General features: G+C 33.3%; 1 protein-coding gene across 1 annotated transcript in view; it reads left to right on the top strand.

Moving 5' to 3' along the window:
• Positions 1-6,228, top strand: part of LOC129230284 (zinc finger protein 845-like) — a 41,696-nt gene extending 35,468 nt beyond the window's left edge. The window contains exon 2 of the mRNA XM_054864683.1: positions 1,606-6,228. Within this exon, the coding sequence (XP_054720658.1) occupies positions 1,615-5,169 (3,555 nt within the window). The 5' untranslated portion in view covers positions 1,606-1,614 and the 3' untranslated portion in view covers positions 5,170-6,228. The remainder of the gene's footprint in view (positions 1-1,605) is intronic.
• Positions 6,229-16,417: the final 10,189 nt, after the last annotated feature.

Below are 16,417 nucleotides of genomic sequence, written 5' to 3'. Positions count from 1 at the left end.
ATTTCTATGTGTTTGTAGTAAATGAAATCTGCATACAATATTTTTAGTACAAATTTATGATATTGCCTTGAAAACAAAATTTTTTACCTTGAAAAGTACTTGAAAAGTGCTTGAATTTTTTTCTGCCTAAAGGGTATGAACCCTGATTATGTTTTAAGAAGGAGCACCAACACACGTGATGAATTTTGAACTCATTGGAATAGTATAGACCTCCTTGTCCATATAATAGTTTTTAAAACTAAATTCCTGCTGAAATTCAATTACGCATTATATAAACAATTTTGTTTGTGTCAAAAATTTTACAAAAAAATTATTTTTAAAATTAAAAATAAATAAATAAAAGGTATGATTAATCAAGTTAAAATTAAAACAAATTACAATAAAATCCCTCTAATGCGGACACTAACAGGACAATTATTTTTGTCTGCAATAGAGAGGTGTCCGCAGGATAGGGGTTTAATAATGTTATTTGCATTGAAACTGGGGAATTAAAAATTGTCTGCCTTTGAGAGGTGTCCGCTAGGAGGGGTTTCACTGTATACCAATCAATTATAGTTTTTGTCCAGCAAACATAAATAATTTTAATGCAACAAACGTGCGGGAACACTGCAAACACGTGTTTCTGCCCCTCCCCCTCCCCCGTTACAAGGAACGTCTTTTTCAGTGCATAACATGTGAGCTGAAGAATGTAAAGACATTCGATAAAAAAATCAGACTTTTGTCGGATGCCTTTAAGTCCACGAGCTCCCATTTTGTGCATTGAAAAAGGAATTCCTTGTAACGCCAAAACACGTGTCTGCAGTGTTCCTGCACTGTTGCTATTAACGTTGTTTTATTTTTTAAGCAAAGGTATTTTTATATTTTTTATAACTAATTTTTGTTTGTAGCAAAAATCCATTTTTAATATAAAAATTCCATATTTTCTATACTTACCTTTTTTGCATAATTTTTAATAAATAAGTTTTATTAACTTTGGGGACATTAAAATAAAGATTTATTCCATTGAAGCATTACAAACTTCATTATTCTCAAAATTTAAATTTGACTTATAAATTTTAATTGTAAATGATTGCATAATATAATGCTTGCTCTTTTTTTTTATAAATTTTAGTATCTGCATTGAACAATATTCAATTTTTTGCAACTACTCGGTATTGGCCGAGTATCTGATCAGAATTTGGACGACTAGGCCGAGTACCGAGTAGTTACCGAGTACTCGGTACGTTTCTAATTTCTAGTAAAGTTTACATTTGAGGCAGTGAGAAGCATAGGGGTGTTAATGACAAAATTAAAAATTTAGAGATAACCAGTACAAATGGGAGGTGGACCCCTCCTCTGTCTTGGGGCAAGAGATAGTACTAGTAGTCCTGGTAGGTGCTGTATAGCATGATTTCAAAAAAAAATTCAATGAAAGCCTATCTAGGACGTTATCTTAATAGTCGTTTTTCTCAAAACTTGAAAATGTCCGGTTACATCTCTTTGCTTCTCACTGCCTCATTTGTTATTTATAATGAAAAAAAAAAAAAGGTTTTCCTGCACTTGGTCTTTGTTTTACTGTTTATCTCTATTTACATGCATGTACAAGTGTGCTTTTTTTACTTTTAGCTGTAAAGAATGGATGCCAAAAGGAGATTTCCTTCTGGACATAATCTGACTTTAAGCACCAGAAAGAAAGAAAAAAAGTGCCAAAAATGTGGATTTGTTACGTTTTGTCTGCGTGTGTTATATAAGCACAGGATTAAATGTGTTGGGAAATTAATAGGTTCTCCAATTGCATGTTGCTATTGCAAAAGAAAATTCATTTTTTTCAATTCTTTTAAGCACCATAAACAGACCTGTGTCAAAACTTATTTAAGAAGAAAATATTTTTTAAAAAAATTTCAAGCTTCAAAAAGAAAGCCTGGTTCATCTGCTCAGTTAAATCAATCAACAGGAAAACATATCATTGTTTGCCCCATTTGTTGTCAATTCTTCAAAAACCAACTAAAATATAACAATCATCTTCAAAGAGGTATTTGTAAATCTAAGTCATCAAAATTGCAAGAAAGTTTTTCTGCTCGCAAAAGTTTTGCGAAGGATAGTAGTAAGCATCTGCAAAAAAATAGATCTTCCCATGAAAAATATCCACCAAACAATCAATCTTTTAGAAACATGAAAAGTGATCTTCATTCATTTGCTAAACACACACATTCTTTCACTTGTATGTGGTGCAAAAGCGAGTACCCGACGGAAATGTTACTGTGTAAGCACTTTGAAAAAAATGAAGTGTGTGCAGAAGTTTTTTATAAATCATGTGTTAAGAAGAGAAAAGAAAGTTTTAAGGCCAGAAAAAGTGTTACGCATGTCCTTGCTAGAAAATCGGTTTCCAGTCATAAAAGCAGACAACACATAGGACAGTTGAGTTTACCACATGATTCTGGTGGTTCAGCAAGAAAGAGTTTTAGTTCTCCTTTTCAAAAGTATTCCAATAAATATAAAAGTCTTTCTGCCCGTTTCGCAAAGCCTTTTCTGAACTACTGTCCTGTTTGTTTTGAAAAATTTCAAGATTCTCATAGTTATTTCCTGCATCAGAAGAAATTTAACCACTGGGGAAAAGCAACTAAATCTGCGAATGTTAAAATAAAGTGTCCTTTTTGCAATAAAGATTTTTTTCATATTCGAGCTCGTAATATTCATTTACGTAATCATGCTGATAAATCTGAGGAAGAAATAAGGTTATTCCTCAAAAATAGTACCTGTAACATTTGTTCCCAGATCTTTGAATCAGAATCCATTAAGCAGCAGCATGAAAAGCTTGAACATAGAAATGAGCTTTCAGATCTAAATCCAGCTGTGCAGTTTCTTGCTGGCCTATCTAATAATACAACGTCCAGTAAGAAAAATTCAAATGTTAGGCTAAATCCCGACGAATTGCCTGCTGCTTTAAAAAAGAAATTGGATCTATTTCGCAATTCTTGCCCAATTTGTATGACAGATTATCCATCTCCATTTATACGTGATAAGCATTTTTGTAAAAACCACTTAGAAAGGGTAATTACATGCAAATTTTGCTTTGTTAAACTCAAAAAAGGTGAAAATTTGCCTTTGCATTTACAGGAATTTCATGGTGATAATCTTTCTTTTAGTTGTAAAGAATGCAATGTTTACTTTTTATCAGAACTTCATGTCCAACAGCATGCCTTAAAAGCACATCCAAATCGAAATCCCAAATCTTTTGTTTGTTGTCGAAGCACTATAAAAACCCTTAACACTGAAGAAATCTATGGTGGAAGAAGTTATATTGAAAATGATCAGCATACTTTAGAATATTATTGTGACATATGTCAAATTGGATTTCAAAAATTATGCGGTTTACAGCGGCATCGACAGTCAAAGCAACATAGAGATACACTGATAAAAAATCTTGATGCTGTTCACAAATCATTATCAAATTTACCTCCTTCCCCTGCTCCAATTCCTAAAAAAGCAACTAAGGAACCTGAGGTCATTTGTTGCAATGAATGTTTGGAGGAATTTTCATCAATAAAAGATTTTGTTCCACATCGTCTCAGCCATTTTAGTGTTCAAAATAAGTATTTGGAAATTGATGAATTGAATCCTTATGTTTGTGAAATATGTAATGATGAAATGGACAGTCACTCAAATGTACAACATCATTTATTTTGGCACTTACAGTTTAAAACTGTTGATGATAAAATTGCTACAGCAAAGAAGAGTAACTTAAGTACTGTTGATAAATTAGGTGGACAACATGTTGCAAAGAAATCTTTTAATTTGCAAAATTGTGAATTATTACAAGAAGTAACTATTGGTGGTATTAAAAAGTCTTTATTTACTTGTGATTCTTGCAATATTGGGTTTACTACAAAAGCTCATTATAATGTACATGTGCGGAAATTTTGCAAAATGAAAAAGAAGATAACCCAGCTTTCTCTTGAAAAAGCAAAAGGTTTTGTAGAGAAAGAGATTTTCTTGCACTGCACAGATGATAAAAATAAAGGAGATTCACATATTACTGGTGGAAAAAGCATTATTTGCTCTGCATGTAATAGTCTATTTTCAACTTTTGGTATTTATGACAAGCACAAAAAGTTTTGTTCTAACTACTATCATGAGGTAGAAAATTTAGAACCAAACAAAGATAATGTAGAATACATAAGATCTGCCATGGAGCTTCAGTGTTCTATTGCAGGTTGCATCTCATGTAATTTAACATTCAGTGACATGGAACAGTATTTTGATCATATGTTGACGCATCTAGATCAAACTTCTGAAAAATGTGATTCAAATCCAGAAACTAAATTAAAAGAAACTGAAGGGAATTTTGCTACACCATTTCACTGCACTGTTTGTAACTGCCTTCTCGTTTCTTCAGATGTTTTAGAATATCATAAACAGTTTTGTAATAAAGTCATACATAAGGAATCAAATAGTGACGTAAATGCAATTAAGTCTGCTTTAAGACTTAATTGTGCTTTATCAGCATGTATTTCTTGTAGTTCATTATTTGACAATCTTGAACTTTTTACTGAGCACATGATTCTTCGTCACACAGAATCAGCAAACGAGTCCATCCAGAATGAAACCACTGATAAAAATCCTCTCAATGAATTTGTGCCTTTAAAAGATCACATTGCTGAGGTTGAAAAATGTGCATCAATCGATGCTAATCTGTCTGTAGATTCATTATTGGATGAGTTAGGTGAAAATTGCTCAGACTCTTTTGTTTCTAACAACATAACTGAACATCAGAAAGCTTTAGATTTTTCTGATGCATTCTCCTTAGTGACAAATTCAGCTGAGGCAATTGTTCCTGATTGCCCTGTACCTGCCATTTCTGTTGAGAGTACAAATGAAGGTGCTGATTATACACTTGAAAAATTACGTAGCAAATTTTCAGAGTTACTTTATATTCTAGTTAAGGACCCTGATTTGATGCAGAAGTTAGGATACGGTAAGGAACTAATTGATGATGTTCTTATCAAAGTGTTGCAACACGTTGAACAACCACCTATTCTAGATGACCAGGCACCAGATTTGGAACGTTTACGGAAAAACATTCTTATTCTTTTGAATTTTTGTCTTCATGCCTCAATTATGGAAGTTATTTCTACTGGAAAAGCTTCTACTGATGAAATGGTTGATGCAGCTCTTAAGATACTAAGATAAACTATCACTGCCATGTAAATATCTAAACACATTTTTTATGTTGTTCATCATTTACCTTTAAACATGCGTGAATGTTCTTGATTTTTCATCCTTCGCTATTGTTAAATGTTATCACATGTTTGCAGTTTTAGACTATTTTTAAATATATTTTGACTTGTTTCATATGTTATTTTTGTGGCACTCACGATTTGAAAAGAGAATTTGTAATTGAAGTTAATTAGTTGACAAAAGAAAAGTTCAAATATATAGGCGAATTGAAATGTGTATTAGATTTTTTTGTTATTATTTACATTGCGTTTAAAAAAATCTTTCAGGTCTTGACCGTGTGCAGTTTTACCTGAACTCACCAACAATCTGAAATGTGTAAACAGTGCTTATACAGTGAAACCTCCGAATAGCGGACAGTCAAGGGACTAGAAGTTTTGTCCGTTATTGGGAGGTGTCCGCTATTAGGAGGAACTACTTAATTTACCTTTTTCAAAATGGGCTGTTGTTCCCTTTGTAGAACACAATCGAAACAATTGCGAAAGGTTTACTACATTTTACGTCAAGTGTAATTAATCTGTTTTTTCTTAATAAAGATATACTGACAGCACACACTTGTCTTAAAAAGCATTTAATCAATTAAAGTAATCAGTTAAAACAGTTTGACATCTCTTTTTTGCATTACCAACGGCGGCGATTCGGCGGAGTAACCCCCCTCCCCCCACACACTTTTTATGGTTAATTTATTTATTTTATCTCGAGTATCACTATTGCATGATTGACAGTTGGCAATATGACCTTGAATATGGGCAAATCTTTTTCATGTCTAAAAATTAAACAACCCAACGAAACCACGGCGCCATAAAGCCAACTACTACCGGCGCAGGTCTGCTCAATTGCATCTCCCGAGAGCCCCACTTAGAAAAAGCGCTCAGTTTCTTCTTTTTTATCTTAACTTTTGAATAGTTATTGTGTACAAAATTCATTAAAATCTTAAGAAAAACGTACGTTAATTGTTAGGCTGACATCAGTTTTCACTTATCTGCTTCAATACTCTCAAAACTAGCCGTTACAAAATTATGACTTTTTTTTTTCTTTTTTGCTGCCCGCAAAAAGTTCCATGCCTTTTAGTTCTTTTTTTTTCTGCCCCCAACTTTTAAGCCCCAATCGCTGCCTCTGCCCCTTACCACCTTTTTAATTCCAAGAAACAGTGATAAGGAAATGACGGGGGTGGGGGTAGAATATCAGTTGTGGAGGATGAAAAGCTTTGTAAGGCAAGCAGTTACCAAGATATTCTGTGAAAAGAAAAAAAAAAACGGAAGCGCTACGATCGCAAGGAAATTTTTTTTTGAAATAACTGTCCGTTATTCGGAGTGTCCGTTATTGAGAGTGAATTACATGGAATGGCCTATATTGAGGGACTGGGACTTGCAAAAATGTCCGTTAATTAGAGGTGTCCGTTATTCGGGAGTGTCCGTTAAGGGAGGTTTCACTGTATTACAATACAAGACTAAGTTCAGAATACACCAGAATTTTTGACTTTTTCCAAAGATCATTCTAGATCATAAGAATTTTGCTTATCATCACAAAACTACTTACAAATTAACTTTTGTCCTGTGAATTTGTCCAGATGTTATTTATGACTGTAACGCATTTACAAAACAAACGAGCTGAAATGTGCACCACATGACTTCCTTTTACTCTAATATAATTTTTTTAATATAATTTTCTCATTATTGGCAGTTTTAATGTTCTTCAACAGTTTACTCTCTAACTATCACCAACAGTGGCCAAATTGAAACCAGATTTTAAAAAAAATCTCCAAATTTATGAGACAAAACTTGGCGACCAAAAGACTGCCGATATATCGCCAAGTGTCTGTCAAATTATAACACCACTTGAGTTTACAACAAAATTATCAATGATTTCCCCCCAAAAAGGTGCAAAAGACCCCCTTTGGAGCATCCGAATGCAACCAAAAAGGAAAGTGCACAACTAGACCCCACTAGGAGTTTACGTACCAAATTTCAACTTTCTAGGACATTCCGTTCTTGAGTTATGCGACATACATACTCATATACATACATACAGACGTCACAAGCAAACTAGTTGTAGTTAACTCGGGGATCGTCAAAATGGATATTTCGGGCGTCTGTACGTTCCTAGGCATATATCCACGTGTGGTCGGGTCGAAAAAAAAACATTCATTCGGGGGTAAGCTAAATGGAAATTAAGGTCGACTTTTGAGTGAAATTTTTTTCGCGAATACAATACTTCCTTTTTTGTAAAAGGAAGTAAAAATGAGTTAATGTTAATGTGCATATGCATCTATTTGTTTGAAACAGTTCAAATGCAAGATTTTAAAAACATTAGATTCTCTGAATTAGACGTTAAAAAGTAGAATAAATTTTAAAATTATGTAGTTTGGATTATGAAGCAGCTGTGGAAAAGCAGCTACCATAACATTTGGAAAATGATGTTTCGTGTATTGAGTAATTGAGCTCATTTGCGGATTAATTTCATTCATCAACTGATATACAAAGGTTTTGCATCTCTTTTAACATAGTACCTATTATCGTAATACCCCGCATTATCCGGCATGGTGGAAAAAGTGAGGTTGACCAGCATGCCTCAAAATTCAAATTTTCCGGGATGCCGGATAATTCAAGGTTTATTTTGCAGCACAACAAAACTAATTTTCCCCATTCAGTTCCAATCAGAAAGCAAACCACTTTAAGGGAAAAAAAATAAATCCTAAAAGTAACTTTCTTTCAAAAAAAAAATTAAAAAAATGTGCATTGCATATAATCTGTGCTTGTTATTTATGGTAGGTCATTATTATAAAGTAAATTCATAAGCAATCATCGTTACTGCGATTTGTTCATGATCTTTCAAAATAAATTATTTTAGGTTGCTTTAAGAGATGAAAGTTTAATTGTTAATTATTAAATAGCTATGATAAATTATTTAGCTCCGGTTTAGGGGCTGTAACTTACTGCTTAAATGTTTGCTTACTTTGTTTTTATTTAATTTTAATAAAATTATTTGTTATTAAAAGATATTTTTCTAGTTAAAATAATAAATGACATTGTTATGAAATATTTTTACAAAATAAAACTGTTTATTAATGCTAATAAGATATGTATAGAACTTTTATTCATTTTAAAGCTGAACATATATTTTTTATAGCATTAATTTTTTTTCCTAACCTCGATTTTTCGAGCATGCCGGAAAAAACCAGGCATGTTTTATTGAAAATCTGGTGACCTCCGAATTTAGCAGCATGCCAGATAATGCGGGGTAATACGGTAATATTTTCGAACAGCTAGTCCAGTTTCAAAATTATGGTTTGTTTCATTTCCATGATAAAAAAAAAAAAGACCAACCTATATGTGTATCACTTATACAGAATTGTTTTCTCTCATTGAATTTGTTTGAACCTTTTTATTGAAGCATTTACTTGATTTCTCTATTGAATTAATAAAAAGGCCGTTTCACAGTATTTTTTTTTCTCCAAATGTAGAGTCTACAACATGACACTTTACTTGCCATAACTATTTAGTTTACTGTTTAATCAACACTTGATTATTATTATTTTGGAGTTTCTCCTACCAACACTCAAGCTCAAACCAAAATAATATGCTAATCAAACAGTAAATTAAATTGTTATGGTAAATAAATTGTCGGTTTGCAGACTATACATTTGAACAAAATATTGAGAAATGGCCCCAAAATTAAACTTGTGATTAATAGCCAAAAACAATTTGAAAAATAATTATTTTCTTAACACTTTTATATAACATTGAACAAATTAGAAATCTCAGCAAAGAAAATTATTCAGTGGCAGTAACTTGCATCTTACTGACCAGGCATTTATCTTCACTTTCCATAGTGAGCAGTACCTGGTTTGTAGACCTTCACTGGTGTGCTAAATTATACAGCAAGATTCAACTCTGGTATTCATGCAAATTCAGCTCAGATGCACATACTGATTAGGCCTCTATAAATTTTGCCTCCCCCTGCAAAATATTAGCAGACCCCCTAACTGCCTACTGCATTTCTATGTCACTAAGGGTCACTGGCCCGTTTAATGGCATGGACTCCCTCACCGCAGGGTCTGCAAGTACAGGGATCCGGGCCTGATACTGATGGAAATGATTAAAGGTAGACCTATCTTTTTGAAACAGTTAACAAAATGAAATTTAATAATTCATAAAATTAAATTAATCTTTACTAATAATAAAGCTGAAAGTCTCTCTGTCTGGAGGATGTCTGTGACGCGCATAGCGCCTAGACCGTTCGGCCGATTTTAATGAAATTTGGCACGAAGTTAGTTTGTAGCATGGGGTTGTGCCCCTCGAAGCGATTTTTCGAAAATTCGATTTTGTTCTTTTTATATTCTAATTTTAAGAAACTCTTTCCGAGCAAATGATCACAATAGTGGAATAGTAAATTACGAAATCATCATAACGTGGAACCGTTATGAGCCATGGGTGAGCCATTTAACATAGCCAATTGGCGAGAAATTCATCCTCCATTATTTGTTAATATACAGGCGAACCAATGACCTTTTTATTTTCTACTAGGGGCAAAGCCGTGCGGGTGCCACTAGTTATATTTAAAGCAATTCTTCCTGTACATTCATGCCACAGAGTGTACTAATTATCAGTAAAAAAAAGGTTTTTGTTCTCAATTTCAAATATGAGTGATCCCATCATTTTTCAATGCACTGTTTAAATCATGAAAATGAAACATTTGTAAGTTATAAAGCAGACATGAAAAAGACTTTCACATGGAAGGAGGTTTAATGCATCATAAAAAACATGGTTAGAAATTTAAAAGAAAAGTCAAAATGGATAAAATAATTTTTAAAGTATTGAAAAATTAAAAATTGGAAAGTAGGATTTTGAGATGTCAAAAAATCAAAGCGAGGACAATTCCTTCCAATATTTTACTTTTAGATTTCAACAATTTTGGATTAACTTTGAACAGTTTAAAAAAACTTATCATTTGCGTCTACGGGTAATGTAAGGCAAATATAAGTACCTCACATAAAGACAGATTTTCTTCTAACAAATGATGTTGGAAAGAATTCTTGATAAAGAATTTTTTAAAATTAGCTATTTTAAGGGTATTTTTTGAATTATTCAAAAATTTTGATTATTTACGACAGCTTGAAAAAAAGGCAAAAATTTGGCACATTCTGAATATATTCTTATTTTTGTTTTCAAAAAATAGGCAAAAAGTTATTTAAAAAATAACATTGGCCCAAATCAGTGGTAAATATGACTGAATCAAAATGAAATGAATTCAATTTGCAAATGTATTTCCAGGGCTGCGGTGGGGAAATGAGGAAAACTCAGGAGTCCGAAGAAGGAAAATTCTAGGAGTCGGATGACTCAGACTCCTAGACTTTTAGGGCTGTTGACATTGACTCCTGTACCCAAAAATCAGTTTGACTCCTACCACATGACTTAGATTCGGACTCCATAACCTTGGCATTAATGCAGATTCTGAGGAAAAAGGACTGACTCACACTTTGAATTTTTTTGAATTTTAAAGCCTTTGACTCCCAACTCTGACTCCGTTTCCTCAAAATCAGTCTGACTCTGACTTCTCATCCTTGACAGAAATAGACTCCAAGTGAAAAGGAGAAACCCCAATTCCTTAACCCGAAAATGAATCCAACTTCCACTACTACTCCAACTCAGATGCCTTGTTTTTTACTTCCAAATACTGATTGTTGAGACAATTCATTTTTATTTCATTTTAAAGTTTTATTTTATCTTTTCCAATAAATAAATATGGGAAATAATACCGATGCTCATTACTTTTTCCTAGAAGTATTTATTTTATTTTGCTTTTTTATTTTTATTTATTTAATTTTTTTTTGAAAACTATTGAAGAAATCGTTATGGGAAAAATTGTATTTAGTTAAACCGAATTAGTTAATTGCATTGTTTGAATGGTGCTACTACTTCATTTATTTCTTTTGTTTATTTTTTACATACCTATTTCATCAGATGAGAGAGGCGCATTTAGTTTTTAAAAATCAGTTATATTTATAAAAATGTATGTTTGACATAATTTGTAGTCTTAGCTAATTAAGATAATTATGATCAGATGCTAGAAAGTCAATGTTGGTATACAAAAAGGTAGGCTCGGTTAGTTCTGGATGGAACTTCTTGTCAATACCTAACCACTCCCTGACAATAGTATTTTTAAATGATCAAATAACTAGTAGCTGCTTTTGGAGGAGTGTTGATCTGATGAAAGTTGACTGTATCTTAACGCATTGCATCTACTGATACTGAAAACGCGGATATACACAGTCAAATGCCCATACTTGGGATAGTACTATAATTGGGACATTTTTCCAAATTTAGTTTAGAGGGATGGTACACTTGTCGGATTTCACCAGTGAGAAATAAATGGTGTTATAGAATAAACGAGTAGTTATCTTTCGAGGCTATGAGAGCTAAACTTTGATATTTTAGCTTAATGGGGTTAGTTTAATAATTTTGAAAATTTCGAAAAAATATGCAATTATTAAGTATGGAAATAACTTTGGTTACCTACTCTGACTGAGCAGCATTAGTTTTAATTTGTTTCACATTTCATCTCGGCTATGTACCTGTGTCTCATTCGGGTAAATTCATTTGCACTTAACTAATTCGGTTTAACTAATTTATTCATAAATTTGAGAAATTACAAATGCACTCCTAACTTGGGACACTGTTCTAAGTCAGAATACTAAGACATAAAAAGTGTCTAAAAAAAGTATTGTGGAAATAAAGTGTATAATTGTATTAAGAAAAAAATATAGATACAAAATTTTTTAAAATAAATGACGATTCTGATGACAATAAATGCCACACAGTAACAGGACAGAAAAGTTGTCATTGTTGAAAAAAACTGGCATTTATTGAGAGAGATGAGCAAAAGACGGTTCGCCAAAATATTACATATGTTAGTTCTACTAATGAAAATAAGTGTCAAAATATAGATGAGACATTTATTTTTTGTGAAGTTCATGTTTTGTGAAGGAATGAAAATGAATGTGAAAAGATGTGAAATGAGGCCCATGGACAGCTAAAAATCAGCCTCATTAAGAATTATTTGAGTTATTGCTTTTATGCTTCCAAATGTAGAGGGAAAATTACATTCAAAAGAATTAAGATGGCTAGAGAGACATTCAATATTTTCAGGGGCAAGTATACATTCTGAAATCTTTAAACGTTTACTATATTATATTATTTTTATCTAATGGGGTTTTTTTTCTTTATTGAGTTGTAAAATGATAGTTGAAATCCTTAACGATTATATATTACTGCATACATGAAAGAAAGAGCACAATGTTATGTGTCCCAAATTAGGGAGGGGGATCCCTAATTTGGGACAGTGAACATTTTTTTGTTTAATTTTTAAAGGGACATATCTACACATCTATATTTTGTCCTGAGGGAAACTTTTGTACTAAGGCACATCCAAAAAATAGAATACTTCGTTCAAATGGAAACATATGATTGATGTGCTACAAAAGATAAAAGTTCAAAACTGTCTAAACATGGGCCCTTGACTGTAGTGGAAAATTTTTTTTCACTGAAATTGAACAGACCTTTTATTGAAATATGTCCCAATGATGTGAACTGAGGGAAATAATGACATTCATAATATGCTTGATTACCGTAAACAAGCACATATCTAGACATTTATTTTGGAGTTGGGTAGGGGCGGGGGTCGTATTATTCTAATTTAAAACTCTCGATAACTCGAAGTCCCAAGGGGTCGGTAAAAACCTTCGAATTATAAGTAGTTTGAGCTATCGGAAGTTCCCACAGCCTTTTCAAGAATTTGGAACACAATGAAAATTTCGAGATGAAGGAATATTCAAATTATAAGGCTTCGAGTTAGAGAGAGTTTACTGTAAATACAAGTTCTGCAAATTGATGCATTTGTTGCTTTTTCCTATGACTTTCACCCGTCAGCACATCCTCTGGATAAATGTATGAAATTTGTCGATATAAAATACCCATGTCATCAGTATTTTTCAATAATCAAACAACTAGTACGTAGCTGCTTTTAAGTCTTTTCTCCATAATAGTCCGCGGATATGCATTGGAGTTTTTTACTACACTGAAAGTGTACAGACCTTTTATTGAAATATGTCCCAATGATGTGAACTGAGGGACATAATATACTGTAGTTCAATTACATTCATAATATGCTTGATTACTGTAAGCAAGCACATATCTAGACATTTATTTTGGAGTTAGGAGGGGGGGGGGTGTTACTATTCTAATTTATTATCAACTCTCGCAAACGTACCAAGGGAAAACTTTCCTCTAAGTTCCAAGGGATCGGTAAAAACCTTTGAATTATTACTAGTTCGAGCTATCAGAAGTTCGCACAGCATTCTCAAGAGTTTAGAACCCAATGAAAACTTCGAGACAACCCGCCTTTCCCCTTTACTGATTAGACTGCAGGGTTGTGCTTTTATTATAATACACCATTTTATGGCATGTTTCTCCCACATTTTTTCTGTAAAGAGATCGTGGATTTGGGACTGTAATTCGCTAAAGCACATTTTCACTTCGGCGTTTTCTTTGAAAAACTTAACTTCGGGGCTTCTTTTTCTGGGAATAATACAGCTTACCTTTAGTATACAATTTTGAAAACATGTAATAAAATGAAAAAAAAAAAAAGAGAGAAAACTTTAAAAATAAATTCAAAGGCATCCAAAGCTTTAAAGCTTTAATTTACTTTTTAAGCTAAGTAAAAAAAAAAAAAAAAAAAAAAAAAAATTAGTTTTGACATCTTGAATCCAAATTATGTTTTTCGCAATCACGAGTGTGTATGCAGGCGTGTGTGTTTGTGTGTGGGGGGTATGTGTGTTTCTGTGTATGGGGTTGTGTATGTGAGTGTAGGCATGTGTGTTTGTGTCTGTGTGCTGGCATAAATGTGTGGGTAGTTGTGTGTATGAATGTGTGTGTGTAAAGGCGGGGTATGTGTACGTGTGTAGGCATATGTGTTTGTGTCTGTGTGCAGGCATGAACGTGTGGGTAATTGTGTGTATGTTTGTGTGTGTAGGTGTCTGTGTGTATGTGTGTGTAGGTGTATGTGTTTGTGTGTGTGTAGGACATGGATGCAACCTCGAGACTGCTTTCACTATAGGAGCAGCATCGCGAGGAGCCGGTCGACGGTGGTGCGGAGGGTGGAGGTGGGAAAATGAAATGATAGCACGCCAAAAACAGTCAAATGAAAGCAATAAGCAATCGTGATTGCTCAAAAAAATCATATTTCTATATCATTTCACTCTTAATTAGTTTCTGGCGAAATTTTTGAAAGCATGTAACACCTTTTTGAAGCATGCACAAACCAACATTACAGCTTTCACACATCCACCGACTTCTTTGTGTTTTTCGGTGGTGCTGCAAAATGTACGCCACCGCATTTTACATTGTTTTTATTGGAACATGCTCTACATTTTGACAGTTTTTATCGCCAGGAAAGCTTTGTTAGTGCTTTTTTATAGTTACAGTACTGGAACTTTTGATTGCACGTTTTCTTGATTCATTCGCATTTCCTAACGATACCCAGGGGCGTGCAGAGAAATTTTGGGGTCCGTTACAAATGACTTTTCCGGGCCCCCTCCTTATTCTTTACCCCTATATTTCACGCCTAGTTTTAAAAATATTAGGTCCCCTTACGGCTCAGGCCCGGGCAACAGGTGTCCTTTCTCCCCCCTCCCCTGTGCACGCCCCTGACGATACCAAACATCTGATGATTTCCATTCTAGAATCTTAAATATCGCTAAATACAAGTTTTGAGCTGGGATGCAGTGCGTATAAAATAAATGCATTTTCAATGACAGCATCTAAAAAGTGGAAGAAAATCCATTGGCACCGTTTTTTTTATTTTGCGATCAATATCATAGATGCTTTTGAGATCATCAAAATGATCAACGTAGCCCATATGTTTGTTAAAATTACGTACAACGTTAGGATTTGGCACCTTAAATTTTTCCAATGTTTGCAGTTCTTTCCGTGAAAATATTGTTTGTTGGGTTTTCTTGATTAGATAGCATTGCTACTCATCGTTATTATTTCTACTTCACACATTATATTTTAACACATTGTATTTTTAATCGCTGCTAACTGCCTAGTCGAAACTAGCTGCCAGTGTCTCTCTCTACCACACTTTTTCCTAATTTCTTATCCACTTTTAATATTCCACTACAAATCTAGAACTGGTAAGTAAATCCACTTTGATCGAAGCGAATCCATACCTTATGTTCTCGCTTTATAGATTTTTTGGGCATATATTGTTTAAAAGTGCTTCGCTCTCTGAATTTTATCATTGATTCAGAGATTGATTGATATTTTGCTGGTTGGAACACGCTTGCAATTTTTTCTGATTAATGCAATTACACGGGTTGCACCTTGTACATTTGGTCAAAATTTTCTTCACCGCGCTGGAGCTGTAAACTAGTATTGTCAGTGAGGTAAAATTGTGACAATATCCGTAAGACATTTGTCTTGCAACGCTGTTGACGTGAAGAAACTCATTTGTGCACCAAAAATTTCTGTATCAGGGAAGCTTGTGAACTGTCATGAGCAGGTTTATGGCCAAAAGTGTAAACTTTTCTGCCAAGGAGTACGTCCACCGTTACTCTTGTGACCATCAGAGAAAATTTGTGTGGTTATTTCCAATTATTATGTCACATTATACATTTAGGTTAAAATTCAGGATTATTTCAGAAAGTCATGTGTGTTTTGCTTAAAAAAACATATTTGAATTATAATTTAAGAAATTTTGCTTCCCTTGGGAGAAGATTAAACATTTGTTACTCTTGTGACCAATGGAAAAGGCAAATTTCAAATTTTAAGTTTGAGCTACAAGTCCTGTGAATTGTACAGGAATAATAGATTGAAATTCAGAGATTTACCAAAGGTATTATTGCTCTTGAAAAGGATAGTAGCAAAAAAGTTATCTGATTACAAGTTAACATATTGCACTTGCTTTTGTAAAAAACAGAGTGTTACTCTTGTGACAATTTGTCCAAAATAGTATTTCTGGACAAATGTAACATTTGATACACTTTTAAGACACTAAATTAATACTTTGATACATTTATTTTCATATAATAGAACTTTTAAACATTTATTACATTTTAAGGCATGGAAAATTTAATAAATAATAAAACAATTATATTCTATAAAATCCTCGAGAGTTGATTAAGGTGGGAGCATCAGCGTTAGCT

The sequence above is a fragment of the Uloborus diversus genome, chromosome 9, assembly GCF_026930045.1.
Source record: "Uloborus diversus isolate 005 chromosome 9, Udiv.v.3.1, whole genome shotgun sequence".
Taxonomy (NCBI): Eukaryota; Metazoa; Arthropoda; class Arachnida; order Araneae; family Uloboridae; genus Uloborus; species Uloborus diversus.
This window is presented reverse-complemented; position numbering and strand designations above follow the sequence as displayed.